At 37.8% G+C, this 16,781-nt stretch overlaps 1 protein-coding gene across 5 annotated transcripts in view; it reads right to left on the bottom strand.

Moving 5' to 3' along the window:
* Positions 1–451: 451 nt before the first annotated feature.
* G3BP1 (G3BP stress granule assembly factor 1) overlaps positions 452–16,781 on the bottom strand; it is a 43,901-nt gene continuing 27,571 nt past the window's right edge. For all 5 annotated transcript variants that reach the window (XM_073230390.1, XM_073230388.1, XM_073230392.1 and 2 more), the window contains 6 exons: positions 13,121–13,322; positions 11,762–11,863; positions 11,410–11,521; positions 11,076–11,201; positions 10,247–10,356; positions 452–7,553 (listed from right to left, as the gene is read on the bottom strand). In XM_073230390.1, coding sequence (XP_073086491.1) covers positions 7,347–7,553; positions 10,247–10,356; positions 11,076–11,201; positions 11,410–11,521; positions 11,762–11,863; positions 13,121–13,322 — 859 coding nt within the window. In that variant the 3' untranslated portion in view covers positions 452–7,346. The remainder of the gene's footprint in view (positions 7,554–10,246; positions 10,357–11,075; positions 11,202–11,409; positions 11,522–11,761; positions 11,864–13,120; positions 13,323–16,781) is intronic.

A 16,781-nucleotide genomic window follows, 5' to 3' on the forward strand; every position in this document is an offset into this window, starting at 1 on the left:
CATACTTACTATATGACACCAGAAAAGTCACAAGCCCAGATAGTAACAACTGACAGCCAAAGCAGAAGAGATTTCTAAGTAGCCTGTGGACATCTTAAACAATTGGCCTGGAAAATTGGGTCAGAATTCTCACAAAGCTCCTCATTCTTTCCCAGAAGAAAACGTGTCTTTTGTATGGAAATTTCTTTGTATATATGTATAAACTTGGTAGGCCTTAATGCTGCATTTAAGGATTTGTCTGGCTACTACCTTAAGCAGCGTGTTAAGCAATCGCTTCCTTAATGTTAACATTTTTACTTCTTACTGAACTCTTAAACCTTGAACAACCAATTCCCTTTCAACCCTTACCCTTCTGTTTTCTGCATGAAGTCTTAGAAGTTATGGCAGTTACTTTTTGGCTTGTACAAAAAAAAATCTATTTCTGCAGTTCAAAGATGTACAATTTCAGTGATACTTGTATATAAAATATATTTATTGAACCATCCATATACACATACATGCTTATTCCAATGGAAAAAAATTAAAAGTTTTCTGAAATTTTTTCTGTGGTTAACTCATTTGTGACTATTTAACCAACTTTATATGTAAGAGAGCTTTGGAAGTCTTGCAATCACCCCAGAGGGAATACATATAACCTGGAAAAACATTTCATTTAAGACAAGGCTTTCTGTTGTTCATTCAGTAAGTATTTATTGATAGGTACTATGGGAGATACAAAGATGACTCAAGACACAGAACCTGCCCAGAAGGAGCTTACAATCTAACAGGGGAGACAGAACACATAACATGGAATACACGATCAGAGCTATGTTTCGGTAAGATGAATCTAATATTGTACATAAAGGAGGCTGGGGGTCTAAGAGGTAAAGGAGTCTGAGAGGCCACTGAAATTATCTAGGTGAGGAGGAAGATGTGAGAGACTGCTGAGGTAGAGCTGACAGGACTTACTGGAGACTGTATGTGGAGTAAGAAAAAAGCAGATGACTTGTGGCATGGGTGATGGTATGAACGGAGTAGGTTTGCATTAAGAAAACTAAAATTGACACATAAAATTCTTCTGCATAAAACAAAGTGCTTGGGATAATATACTGGGCACAATCAAAGAAAGGGCTAACTACCCAGACCAGGGACAGAAGTACCTCAAAACATCCAGTGACTTCCTTCTCTGCCCAGCCTTCAAATTTCCCACCCATCTCCTCACTATTAAATGTAATAGCACCTAAAATTTATTAAGTTCTATTTTTAAGCATGCCGTTATTCAACCTAATGAGTCATCCTTAAGGACTCTGACCTTCAAGTCACTGTGCTCCCTGGTGGAATACAGGGGATCAGTCCCATGGTCCTTGTCCTCTAGGAGCTTATGGTCTAATAGGTAGTAAAACAGATAACCTGTCATTCTAACTCTAGGCTGAAGGGGAAGGTTATGAGCTAGGAGAACGGTGTGCTGTAGAACACCTATTTTAAAAAACGAAGGTTGCAACAAACAGGAAGGACAACGTGGATGAGAAGTGGGAAGTAAATGAGAATGAATTTATTCCTCACTTCAAATTTTGGCCAGATCAAACCCAAAAAGGGGTTCCTTACTCTTGCTGCCAATCTTTTTTCTTAGGGGAAGAAAACAGCTCTTCAATTGGGTCTTGGAAAAATAACTTCAATGGCAAGAGAGAGGAGTGGGGAGAGGGAGTGAAGATGCAAGTCTACCTTCAAGGGAGAGAGAAGGCACTTGAAGCCATGGAATCAGCAATGCCTGGCTTATTAGAGGAACCTTAAATAGTTCAGCACAGCTGGAACATCACTTCCGTGAATAATGAAATTACTGCAAAGGAAGATTAGGACCCCGATACATACACGGTACTGCCAGGCACTCAACAGGATACATGCCTAAGACCAAATTGCCGCCCCTTAGGAGCTTACAGTTACAACAATACAAGGTGGAAAAAGCACCACAATGTACAGAATGCAAAATGCTGAAGGATTTAGGAGAAAATTACAGCTGAGTTTCAGCTATTAACACATTAGGATACCCAATAGCTTTCTGACAGCTAGTAGTAAACCCATCCCTGAGGGGAGCACAAGTTAATGTCCTTAGACAAAGGCCCTGGTAGAATTGGGCATGAAGACAGTTCTAAGATAATAGAGAAAACCTGGGTATGGAAACCGTGTTATAGAAGCAACTGGATAAGCATATAAACTGTGGCTCCTTCTCTTTTCTCCCCACATCTGGGACGTTTAACAGCTCTGGTTTCCTACAGCAAAGCTGGGGCAGATTGGTGATCCCTGGAAGGGCCCATTTATTTCGACAAGCCAATCTAGGACTCTGTACTAATCAAGTCTCTGAGCCATCTACCTTGAGAAATGAAGAGGTCGTACAAATCACCTTAGTCCTTTCCAGCTTTAACATTCCACAATTCAAAGAATTCTGGGAGTCTCTCCTGTTTCTTGTGGTAACAATCAGAATGGGAAGAACTTTAAGGAGATATTCTGGTATTTACCTTAAATGAATTTTTTCCAAATAAATCCTATCCCACCAACCAAGTTCCACATCTACCCCACTATTCTTCAAAATCTAACATCTACCTATATGTATTTGCTTTTTAACATGATGTGTTCTATACAATCTACTTAAGTGTGCACTGAATCTTTAAAGAACCAAGTCCTCTTCTTCTCCCATACTTCTTTATGCCAGGTTCTCTGTACAATTCTTCATTTTAAAGGACCAAATCAGTGGTCATACACTCTTCATAAAAACATTTAAGAATTTTTATCAAATCTGAAATCAAACAGATGACATGTAATAAAGCCTGAGGTTTTTGTAATCAAAGTGGTTAATTAGAGCAACAGTTGTAACTGTTTATATCCAGATTAAATGAGATATAATTGTCCCTCTAATCGCTATCAAAAATAAAGGCAAACTTCCCCTAAGTGGCTTTCTGAAAAATAAATACTTGCTTAAGTAATTCAATAGTTAGTATCTGGTAAACTTCCCTTACCTTGCTTTGTTAAAAAACTAAGACACATTGGATAGATGCAAGTCCCTTAGCAATCCATGATACTGGCTACACTTCAAAGTACTGAACACACATGGATTTGTCACAGACCAGGTCACATGGTTCATGGGAGTTGACCGTAGAAATGCTTTCCAATACTATTTTCCTCTCAAAGGGAAAGAAAAAAGCTACCAGGTTCAAGTGGAAACTGGAGGAGGGGAGATTGTCCAAGGCTCTCAAAACAAGTCATATAATGAAAAAGAGAACAACCTTGATTCTAAGCTAATACATAAGCATAATCAAAACCAAAACCAATTAAGGAATTTAAGCCACCTCTGATCAACTTTTATGATTATTATGGCCATTCTGAGAGACTGTTTCAGGAAAGCATTTTAAAGCAAAGCAGTCTAATTTCAGTATTATCTCGAGCTAGATACATATCCACTAAAAAGAATGTAACAAAGTTTTATCTTACATGTGCCATCATGTCTCCTTTAAGTCTAGTAAGAGTTCACAAGCCTGCCTATGGTCCCCAGAACCTGTTATCACAGTAAATACAATTCCCAAAGGTATTACCACCTCAAAACCAGAAACCCAATTATCTAGTACCACATGGCCCTTACTTGTCTAGCAAAGTTAACCTACAGCCTCACCCTAACACAAAACTTTTCTGTTTCTAACACATTCTTTAAGGTTTCTAGAACATGTGTAGAAGACTCCCTCTAAATGCCCATTGTCCATTGTTGATATAATAAGCAGCTAGCTAAAACCTGATTCAAATAAATGTTGAAATTGCTTCTTTTATAAGGTTGAAAATTGCTGAACCCAAAGTTCATCAATTACCTCATTTGTATGTGGTTCCTGCAGAGATTCTAAGTAGCACAAAAATAAAACTTTAATATAAAGGGTATCTTTAGATCAGCAGATTTGACAAATGTAACCATTTACTTAAAGGAAATAAGCCACTCAGCATAAACTATGGTCTACAAATTTAAACCTCATATAAAGATTATTTCCATTTAGATTCTAACAAACTGCTTTCTATAAAGTGCCACATTTTCCACTAAATCATTAAATTCTACAAGGGTTTTCAAGGAGATGAAAGAGTATCAAAGGATGGCAGTTAGAAGCACAACACAAAACCGCTATAAACTCACCTGCATTATGCTATAATAAAAACATTGTTATGTTCCATATCCAAATTTCAACTGTACATGTAGTATTACACAGATGAGAAAATAATCTAAGAACAAGTCATTATTACTGTTACCATGTATTCTGCAAATCAAAGCAAGCCACACAAAATCAGTGTTTACTTGTTGACCCTTAAGGAAATAGAGAACAGTAATGCTAACCTTGGTCTGAATGTTTTAGACTCCAGTCTCTCTATACTGCAGTAATTTGTTATGGTCATGTCCTAGTCCCTTAGTATGTCATTCAAAAGTCAACAGATAAGACATTAATCGTTCTAAAGAAAAAGCATGTTTTGGAGGCCAATCTGCTCCTGGCTACAATGGATCCTTGGAGGCCCTGTCATCTGTTTTATGCCATTTCTTCATCTATTACTTTGGGAAAAACAGCATCTATCAATCCACAGCATAGTTGTGAAAGCTGCTAAAACTAAAGTGCAATTCAACTAACACTGTGGTTATAACCTACTCTTCCAAGGCCAAATAATTATTTTTAGATTATCTACTTCCTGCTCCCCAGCAATTGCTCAAAGATTGAGAACACAAGAATACACAAGTCCAACTTCACCATAAAAGCAAACAAAAGTACTACTGTAAGGCCCAAGACCTTATTTAATTTCAACACAGGTGAAGACTAAACCCCAATGAGCCAATGTAATCCCACTTAGCTAATTTAATACACATGGGCGAAGGTTTTAAGTTCAGTAGAAAAGAACTGTACATTGGGCCATATTTACAGATAAAATTTTATTTTAAAACCTAAAAAAGATTGAATGTGATGAGCTGGGGCTGCCTATGGAAAATCTTGCCCTAACTTATTTTTCTACTTGTGAAAACATGTATCTCTAGGGTGTTTAGTTTATCAACAGTAATGTAAACTACGATAACAGGGTTCTTAATAGTGTTAATACTAAACCCTATTTACAAAGTCCAATGCTATTCAAAACTCCATAATCATCTCATTCTGATGACTTGAAATTACTGAGGCAACGTTTTGTTTTCGGAAAGTATGCAGTAGTTCCCTACAAGTTAAAAGCAGCACCTAATGCTACTGCGTCTCCAATTTTCTTTTTTAAAAAAACCGTACAATTGGTACAAATAAAGTGTCATTACTTCCAGTAGATGTTACTGTAATTCCTGGAAAAGATTTCCAGTTAATAATCAATCTGTTTGTTTATCTGAGGCTGTATTTCAAAGGAATGAGCCTTCACCTTCGTTGTCCTAACCCACTGCCCCACCTCCAATGCACTATAGGAACAGGGACTGTCCACATTCTCAATGGGGTCACTTCACTGTTACTTAACTTTGGCATAGCTGGACCCCACCCACTAAATGCCAGACTCAGCTACCACCCTCCCAAATCTCATACCTTCCCAAAGGTACTCTAGGATATAACAGCCCCAGATTGAGAACCACTATTATTTAGTTAGTGCCATTAAATCTCTGAGTACACAGAACGCCTATTTTGAAATGTGTATTCACTTGCGAAAAGTGACTTCTAAGTTACCCATGATTTATGATCTTACTGTAACTCAAACTTAAAAAACTCAAGCTAAGTTTCTTTCCATCACAAGCTTAATATAAGCTACAAAAGCACAAGCTGAATTTCTTCCCATTACCACTGGTCTGGGTCAAATGGTTACACCAAAGTTACTTAAACTGACCCAAAAATAGCTATGTGACTCAAGTTATTTAAGTTTCTTTTTGTGAAAGAGATGTTGCAAATTCTCAATTATCTGAGGTACTGGGGACCAACTAATAACATTAGACTTCATTTTAGTTTAAGACTTCAGCAAACCTAGTTTTCCAGTAACACCAAAACATTTCCTCTTCTTACTCATAGACTATACTCAAACAGTCCTAAAGATGAACACTGTTAAGAAAATAAGTTAAATTTGACCTCATCACCCTTCAATTAGTAATGACAAGTTATCATATCAAGGGTTGCTTCACAAATGTGTACACAAAACCTTCACCCACCCCACACAGCACTCAAAATACAACATACTATTTAAAACAAACATTAATCTGTATTGCCAGATTAATTTTCTTCCAGAAATTTTAATAAAAATTGGCCATTTCCAAGAAACACCCACTGCATGCCCATCAACAGAAGACAACTTTAACAAAATAGACAATTTACCATGGCTATGATTTAAAGAAAACAAAACTAGCAGACACTCAAGCACATCAGTGAAGTCCAATGTTAAAGTCACATTCCTTCTTATGTATGATTAGGCTTCTGAACAGATACTGAAAAACTACAAATGCTGAGCTATTTAGGTCAAAGGACCTCTTACAGAAGCATCTGTCTTCAAAGGCATTCCAGTTGAGATTCAATTTCAGTATACAAGGTGGAAGAGGGATTTCGTCCCAACATACTCTGAGCCTGGTAAAACAAACCTAGTTTTTTTATTATTTTTTCTTTAAACAATTGCCAAGACTGGAATCAAAGATAAATAGAAGGCACAACAGTTCTGCACTGGTTTTGTGTTATTCAGATTTGGGGTTTTGGTTTTTGGGGATTTTGTTGTTTTTTTCAGCAAATACAAATTAAACATGAAAGAAACTCTACTTCAAAAAAAAAACCTATTAAGTTCATTGCATTCTACACATTTAAAACCTATCTCACAATTTAAATTTCAATGGTAAAAACAATAGGTTTTAAGAGTTGCTTTGTGATCACATAACAAAAGAAAAATTCCACTAACACCATTTATTCAGTTTTTAACTACATCAGTGAGAATCAAAATTTGTCATTTTTTCCAATGGCAATCTCTCCATACCAGAAGTTTGTCATAACTCAAAGAAGAGACAATTTGGGTTTTTCCTGCCTCCAAGATATCAAATCCTGTACTTCACGTCAGTAATAAGCAAGACACATTCCTTTGGGAAAACGGCTGTTAAAAAAAATCCAGTCTGTATATGCAAAAGTAAAGCAAGGAAATTCAGTCTTTTTTTTTTCTTCTTTAAAAATTCATTTTTCCTAAAATATCATTCCACAAAATTGGAAGTGAAGGACTAAAAGGTCAGGAGAGGGAAGGGATAGGGAGGGAGCACACACCGTTAACACAAAAATTGTACAAACTGAAGCAGTTTATAATAGCAGTTTATATAAACCGCTGGAGCTAACGTTTGTACTGCTGCGTATAGATCAGTGAAGAGCAATTCACTGCTTTGGAGCAATTCCCCTTCCCACTCCAAATCCTGGTTTCTGCACCATGCCTCCACGGGGAGGGCCTCTCATTCCACCACCCAGCCCACCTCGTGGGCCTCCAGGTCCCCGCAGGCGGTTTTCTCGACGGTCCCCTTCCCGGGCAGCTCTGGTCTTCTTCTCTTCCACATTCAGGCGAACCTCACCTCTGAACATGATAGGCTGTAACAATTAAGGTGGACAGACTTAGACAAGGTGAGCAGACTATCACAGATAAAACAAAGCTATTATGAAGAACCAGCAGCTTACAAATCAGCTATTTTCTCACAGTTCAGTTTTTGTTTTGAACTCTCAACACATAATTTTCCCATTAACACATACACAGAAAGGAGGGGTTAGGTATGCAGGCTAGTTCAAGGAAGTTAATTTACACAGCACAAGCTCTCACTGCACTTACTAAAACAAATCTAACCTTCCCATTGAATTATGTAAATAGAATATAAAAAATGCCACCTTCTCCATGGATTTGGAGGCTTAGAATAAAACCCCGCCAGCACCTATTAAAGATTGTGCTGCACGTATTTATGCAAACTACATATATATCTTTCAAAAACATCATTAATTTCACCTAAATATAACATTTCAAAATTCTATTTGCTTTAAGAGGATTTTGGAAAATCTTAATATAACCTTAGTGAAGGAAAAAAACGATACACATCCACAACAGGTCTTGGGCCTTCTTTTTGCCCAATAGCACTGAAGGAGAAAACAAAACATTACTCAGGATTCCATGCTTATCACTGGCATTCACTGGCTTTCTATCTGAAATATTTTTTTAAGATGTATCATACTATGAAGTGTTCAATGTATTTCATTTATTATCTTATTCAGTCTTCACAATAACCCTTCTCAGGATTGTAAGGCCTATTTTAGAAACCAACAAACTAAGGGCCAAGTTGGTTAAGGAACTTACTGCATTGGGTTACAGTGCTAATGAGTGAAGAAAAGGAATGTACACGAAGGCATCCTGACTGGGAAGTAAAAGCTCTGAAGCACCACTCTACACTTTGATCACATGTCACACACCATGGTCATCAGTCTTGTTAAGAAGTTTCTGTACCCATAAAAAAATCACTGAAGGGAGTATGGTAGATTTCTACTAGCGCAGTGAAATCAGGGAAAGGCAAGCTACTTTTGAAGTGACCGAAGTATGAGTGATCTGAAAGTACATGAGGAAAACTGCACACAGAAAACACCACAAAATAAAATATACAACAGGCCTCTTTTGAGCTAATTCTGATGTATATTTTAAATTCTGATTAACAAGTTTATATTTATAAATGTTAAATTTAACATAATTATAGTTTTAAAAAAATAAACACACTATATCAATCACTTCACACACATACATCTGAAGCACTGTTCCAGCCAATGTTCTATATACAATGAGAAAAAGAAAACCATTATTAAAGTCTTAAAAATAAAGGGAAAGAGACTGAAACCGAAGGTGTTTTAAAAGGTAGTTATGAAAGACATGTCTGAGGAGTTACCACTAGGGTAGAAGGACTCTGAATGAAGGTAGCAGACATACAGCCCTTACTAAGGAAATGGTAAATGCGTAAATCATTTACGCATAAAGATGTTATGGCTTACCCACATGCATTAAGTAAATGAAAACAACCCTGTCTTGGACAATTAACAAGGAAGCCAGTTATCAGATCTAGCCTCGTTTGACCCACTGGGAATTTAGTCCCTATGAGGAAGTATGAATTCAAGACTGCACCAAAAAAGTTGACCATGGGATCCATTTATTGCTGAATGATGGATTTAAGCACAAATCCTCCTGGACATTTTTGGATTCAGTATTCTGTGATCTTAGCGAAGGAAGCCACTGTTCTCTTTTGTGTTTTGCAGATGCTTCAAAAAAATACTAGTCAAACAGACTGAAAGGCAATACACACTTGCAGAGTAAGGCTCATATAATGTTATGACCACAACATTACACTTCACAGTATACCCATTAATATCTGGGAGACCACCAGAGGTCCTGAAGAACCTATGGGAAATCATGATCTAGGTTTCTATTACAGAAAGTGTAGTTTTCATTTGCAAAGACTGAAAGTAGATTAATGGTTGCCAGGGGCTAAGAAGAGAAGATATGGGGAGGGACTGCTTCCGGTTAAGGGGCTGGCTTTTGATGAAAATGTTTTCTAACTGGGTAGGTGAGAGCTGCAAACACCACTTAATAGTACACTTTAAAATGGTTAAAGCAGGGCTTTAAAAACCCTACATCCATCTCAGTAAATTAACAATATTTGCACTCTTGTTCTACTACTACTACTATTACAGAAAGTAGTTTTACTAATCAAAGATGTGGGGGAAGGTGAGTTCCCTAAGAACTACACAGCAGTTAAGATTCCAATTCTACAAATCCCTCTATTATGAGAAAGTACTTGTATGAACACTGTTGGTAAGGGTGGTTCCAGATAGGATGACTTCAAACCCAACTTAGAGAAGGAGAAACTCCTCAGTTATACCCAGATAATTAAGACTGCTCTAAGCAAACTGGCTCTTAATTTATCTTAGCTAAAAGTAACATTGAATTTCATCTTCTACACCAGAAACTACCACCAAGAAAAGAAATTCACATAGATCTCAGTGCACTGTTAACTATTAGTTATTCAATTTTCATCACTTACTCAAATCCTAAGTTTTTTAGAGAGAAGTTTTTTTCCTGAACTCCCAGACAGGTCTTTTGATAATAATGATGAATGTGATAAACTATATTATACAAACATGTTAGAATAAATTGTACTTTATCAACAAGAAGACACAGTTATAAGGATGAACACACATTCTAAGAGTCAAAATGCACTGTTAGTTTAAAAAATAAATAAAAGTGAAAACCTGCTTACCCTGTTGCTAAGGACCTTCTGAACAGGCTCAGAATCATCAAACACAACAAAACCAAAATTGGGCAATTTCCCACCACTGTTAATGCGCAACTCCACTACATTCCCATAACCTGTAAGAGAAAGACAGATCCTCAAGTAATGTTCTTTTTAGAACATTTCCCTTAAATAATACATGCACACTGTCCAATATGACAGTCACTACTCACAAATGGCTACCAACCACTTGAAACGTGGCTCGTCTGTAGTAAGACATGCCTTATGTTGTGTGATATAGGCACTAGATTTCAAAGACTTAGTGCAAAAAATGAAAAATACCTCATGTATTTTTTTACTTTCTGAAATGATGTTTTAGAATTCTCCAGTTTCTTTTTACTTTTAAAAATGTAACTACTTGAAAACTTAAAATCAGATTTGTGCCAAGCAAAACAGAATGAATGGAAGAGCAATAGACTTATAGGTATTGAGAAGTGACTAGTGGTTACCATGGGGGAGGGGTTAGGGTAGGTGAAGGAGGAGGGTGAGGAGGATAAAGGGACACAAAAAATTCCCAAGCATAATACAAGCTGGTCATGAGGACAGTAGTAAACACAGAGAATACAATGATTCAAGAACATCTTTCTATGTTGACACATAGTAACCACACTAGTGGAGAGTGAGGATTAATATATGTAACTGCTGAACTGCTGTATTATACACTTGAAAACAATATAGATTGTATATCAACAATCCTTCAATAAAAAATAAAAATTGTTTAAACATTTGCGGCCCATCTATTTTTATTGCAAAGCACTGCCTTAGATGAATCTAGTGTTTAAATTCAGTAACCTACTTTGAAAAAAATCTTTAAGCTCTGATTTGTCCACCTCATGAGGCAGGTTGCCAATGAACAGCTGATGACTGTCAGGGTGTCTCACAATTCTGCGGGGTTCATCACCTTGCTCACCAGCCTCACGAACTTAAATTAAGAAGAAATAAAAACAGCAGTGAAAGACAGAAAGACACCTTTCAGTGACTATTCCATTCAGTAATTTTCAAGTCTAAATACAGGTAATTCTATCAACTCCACAAAATAAATTTAAGTACACAAGTATTAATGAAATCCCCCAAAATACGCTCTCACCTCAAAATCCCCCAAACTAGGGAAGTCACCCTTGAGCTCTTACTTGGTCTAGGTCCCCTCTGGGGAGGAATGTTTATTCGTTGTTCTCGTACTCTTTGATCCCTCTGAGGCCTCTGTGGTGGAATCTGAGATTCAGGCTTAGGTTCTGGACGAGGCTGAAAAATGTATGTTAACTTTTGTGTAACAAGCTCACCTTTTTCTTGAAGTTTCTTAGCTAATGTAAGGTTAAACTACAAAATGACATTTTCTCACACACATGCACAAAAATTAAAAACTACCTTGTACTCTTCTCCTCTGCCCTATGTACCAGTTTATATATTCTCTAAACCTCAGAAACCACATTATACAAAACACAAGTAAATATGCCTAATATACAAGCTTAATTAGAAACTCACCTGTGAAGCTGGTACTTTAACAACATGTGGTGGTATCCCGGTAACTGGAACAGCTCCACTGGGTGGAAGGTTCTTACTGGTCACAGATGCCCAAGAAAATGTCTGAGGTAACAACACCAACACTGATTGATTAAACCATTTACCAAAATAATATAAAAGCTACTAGCTCTTGATTTCTTGTACCTAATACATGAATCACATTTTCATAAGCACGGTAGAGTTTACAAGTTATCTTGAGGTGCCTTTTTTCTCCTTACCTACAATTTAGTACTAAATGTCCTTAGCATGACTCATCAAGTATCAGCAAATTATTATAAGTTTAGAGTCTAAGCTACTTTCACTCAATTTCAAGTTCATGCATCAAAGAATATTCTCTCCTCCAAAACCAGTTCATCCAGTGATTCCGCCAGTCTATGGTACAAACACTGACCCAACTACCTCATCTTTAGAATTATCTTGAACACCTTTTCAACCCACATCCAAATCACCATATTTTTATTTACCTCTTAATTATCTTCTCTCCATGTCCACTACAACCCTAACCCAAGATACCATAATCTCTCTCCAGAACTACTATAATAGCCACCCACTTGGTCATCCTTTGTCAATCTAGGCCTTCTTTTTTACCTGCAAGCTAAAGTCATTTCACCGTTTCTCTTTCCTACTTACGTAATAACAGCCAGAGAACCAAGAACCTTATCTGTTTTACCAACAGTTCCTGTACTTATAACAATGCCTAGCACATAGGCACTTGATAAATGAAATTAAAAGAACCCTGGCCCCATAAACACAGCACTAAAGCATATTCCTTCACAGAGCACCCAATGTAAAGATTCTTTGAGTTGTTATCATTATCCTAATGTGATTTAGGAGTAACTGAAAGTTCTCCAACTTTTGAAATCAGGTATTCCAATTAGAAAAGTAGTTGTAATTTCAGCAGTTTGTTTTTACTTCTACTATGAAGTTATGATCAGTTAGGTTTCATAGAAACAGGCAGGGTAAAGTCTATTGTGCCATGACATACTTTTAAAGACAGATTATTATCACCGTTGTAACTAGTATGTAATGATTTGTAATATGAAGGATGAAGTATTACACAGATGAGGGCTGTTGATATGGTGATAAAACAGCACTGGAAATTTCTGGTTGATAAGCTATTCAAATTTCCTTAAAGGTGAAAAAAGTTACTTTTGATTTTTAAAATAATATGCATCTTACTTATCTGAGTCAGGCTCAATATTTAAGAAATTTCTCTGATCAAATGAAAATGCATCTACAAAAGTCAATGTAACAACAGTAAAGGAGGAGGAGGATTTTTTAAAACAAGAAATAGAATAAAAATGAAGACATGTCACATACCCTCAATTCTTCCTGTACTGTCTGAGCTATGTCTGCAGGTGCTGGAGAAGAACTCTTCTGAGCGTCCTCAGGGGCAGCTTCTTCCAATACTGGCTCAGACTTTTCCTCTTGGATTTCACCTATGGGCTCTTGCTCTGGCTCTGGTTCAGGATCAGGCTCTGGTTCAGCTACAGGTTCCTCTAAATGTTCTTCCAAGTCATTGCTTTCACAGAAAAATTGAGAAGTATCAATCTGCCTCCACTGATTTGGCAAGAAATTCCCAAATATTTATTACCTATAGAGACCAGAACCCCAAAGGATTCCCTCCCTCCTAAAAGATCTAAGAATTATATATCTGAGTATCAAAACAAGACTTTTTACAAAAGTACTAAATGAGCAGATTTTAACTGCAGTGAGATTTGCCAAACTCTAATAAGCAAATCCATCAAAATTGATCAAACCATTATTTCTCAGAATCCCAAAACTATTACATTTCCCTATCACACATCACGAAACTCTTAACAGGTTGTAGAGAGAGGGCTAAGGGGGAATTCCTCAATATGTACAGTTTTGATTTTCTAAGATGAAAAATTCTACAGATCTGTTGTTACACAACTATGTGCATAGGTGACACTACTATACAGTATGCATAAAAATGGTTAAGAAGGTACATAAACTTTGTTTTGTATGGCTTTTAACTTCAAAAAAGTCTCTCATAATAAATAAAAACACAGGAAATTATAGAGAAAAAGACATTGGTTATGATTTAGAATAGCAGTTCTACAACTTCTACATAAATCACGGTAATGTTTGTTGAAGCTGCAGATGTTTTTCCCCTGAAATTCCAATTGGATAGGGTGACGAGCAACCCAGGTTAAGTAATGTGGTTAATCCATCATTACATCCTGAAAACATTTGAGAATATCCTTTAAGCATTGAATATTGACCATTAATATTAATTAGTATTAAGGGTGTCAAACCACAACAATTAAATATTAATTTTTATCCCTGTCAAACACATTTCTATTCTGGTTGCAGGAAAAGCCTAAGATATATATACCCACACATTTATGATCTGATTACACACATCTACTGCATATTAATCAATGAAATTCTGTTACTTAAAACAAGCCTGAATTTCTATCAATTTATGACTGATCTCTAAATAAGTTTTGATATACTTTATACTTCCCCCAAGGTACTTAATGCAATTCATTGATAGGTTAAATACTTGATAAGAAATCCCAAACCTAAGACCCTAAATAACCAGAGTAATCTTAGGACAGAGGTTACCACACTACCAGATTTCAAACTACACTACAAAGCTATAATAAAACAGTATGGTAGTAACACAAGAGAGCACAGATTAAGGGAACGAATAGAGAGCCCAGAAATAAACCCACACTTATATGGTCAATTAATCTATGACAAGAGGAGGCAAGGATGCACAATGGGAAAAGGACAATCTCTTCAGTAAAGGGCACTGTGAAAATGGACAGCTACATGCAAAAGAATGAAACTGGTCCACTTTCTTACACCATACACAAAAATAAACTCAAAATAAAATCAAGACTTAAATTTAAGACCTGAAATCAAACTCCTGGAAAAAAACATGAGGAGTAAGCTCTCTGACATTTATCTTAGTGATTATTTTTTTGTACCTGTCCTCTAAGGCAAAGATAATAAAGGCAAAAATAAACAGGTGGGACTACATCAAACTAAAAGGCTTCTGCTCACCAAAGGCAACCATCAACAAAACAAAATGGCAACCTACTAAATGGGATATAATGCAAATGATGTATCTGATAAGGGGTTAATATCCAAAATATATTTAAAAACTCAAAATTCATTATCAAAGAAGAAAAACCAAAAACCTAATTAAAAAATGAGCAGAGGGCCTGAACAGACATTTTTCCAAAGACATACAGATGGCCAATTGGCACATGAAAAGATGCTCAACATCACTCTCATCATTGGGGAAATGCAAATCAAAGCAACAAGGACATACCACCTCACACCAATCAAAATGGCCACTATTCAAAAGACAAGAAATAACAAGCATTGGCAAAGATGTGGAGAAAAGGGAGCCGTCATACACTGTTGGTGGGAAAGTTAACTGGTGTAACCACTATGGAATACACTCCGGTGGGTGGGTGGTTTCCTCAAAAATTTAAAAATAGAACTACCAGCCAGCTTGATCAGACACCCTGTCTTGCTGGTCGTTCTTTGTGTCCCTTGCTTGTTCATTTCTGCAGGCGTCTCCGGCTACACTCCACGTTAATCCCGCGGGTCGGGACAACTGGCGCCCAACGTGGGGCCCCCCGGGACTCCTGCTGAAACGTCTGCTCGGAAGCCCTGGCCAGGCATTCATTTGAGTCACCGCACGGGTATTGACCTGATGTCGACTCTGCATGGAGAAGGATCACTGCGGCTCACCCGTCCGTAACACAGATCCTTGAGAGGTGAGTAGACGAATTCCCCAAGCAAGATTCCAGACAACCTCTTGGGTGTTCAGCAGTCCATTTGATCTTATCACTTCCCTCCAGTTTGCTGCCGCGATTTATTCCTTGTTTTGTTCACTAGTTGTTCCTCTCTGAAAACCTTGTGTTTACTTTGGGCTAACGGTCGTTCACCTCGAAGGCATACCCGGGGGACTCCAACTCCAGAGTCCCTGCCCTAGAGGGTCCGAGCAGGCGGATTGTACCTGCCGACTGTCCTACGTAAACAAGGGCTCGTCTGAGCTGACGAGAGTGGCTCCAGTGTTTCAGGACATTGATGTAATTGCAGCTAAATTGGAGGAAAGGATTCAAATTTTTACAGTGCAAGGGTTGCGGCCATAGTGATGGGCAACTCTCTGAACTCCCATGAAGTCTTCCTTACTGGACTCAAGGAGTCCCTCAGGACACGAGGAATTAGGGTTAAAAGAAAAGACCTTAGGTATTTTTTTCCTTTATTCATGAGACTTGCCCCTGGTTTCCCCTCGAAGGCACTATCAATCATAAATGTTGGAAGAGTCTGGTGATCGTATAGAAAAACCAGCTAAAGCCCAGAAATACTGCCGCCTTAACCTTAAACACTTAAAAGACTTAAAAACAGCTGTTACCAATTATGGCCCCACAGCTCCTTTTACATTAGCCTTAATTGAAAGCCTGAGTGACCGGTGGTTGACTCCTAATGACTGGCTTTCCCTAGCTCGAGCCGCCTTGTCAGGAGGAGAGTATGTTTTATGGCGCACTGACTTTGTAGAAAATTGCTGTGAGATTGCGCAGCGCAATAGTGAAAGTAAAACTTCACGCGCATGGACAAGAGATAAACTGCTTGGGCGAAGCCCCTATGAAACAAATGAAGCCCAAGCAGCCTTCCCCCCAGGCCATTTAGCTCAAGTCCAAAACGCAGCCCTTAAAGCCTGGTGGCACCTCCCTCCTAAAGGCTCCGCTACTACCTCCCTAGCAAAAATCCCGCTCCCATCCCCCTTCCGAAACCTCCCGGCCAGCTTCCCCTTCTTTTAAAACACACCCTTCAGATCCTGTTACAAACCCCTCCCAGGACCCAAGCGAGCTCCCGCCCTTGCCAACAATTGAGCCTCTTTCTCCGTCCCCTCCCCTTGATAGTTCTGCCGATCCTGTTATTTCTCCCCCAAGTATTTACCCTATTCTCATCGACTTAAACCCTGATGAGCCCC

This window comes from Manis javanica, chromosome 1 (genome assembly GCF_040802235.1).
Source record: "Manis javanica isolate MJ-LG chromosome 1, MJ_LKY, whole genome shotgun sequence".
Classification (NCBI taxonomy): Eukaryota; Metazoa; Chordata; class Mammalia; order Pholidota; family Manidae; genus Manis; species Manis javanica.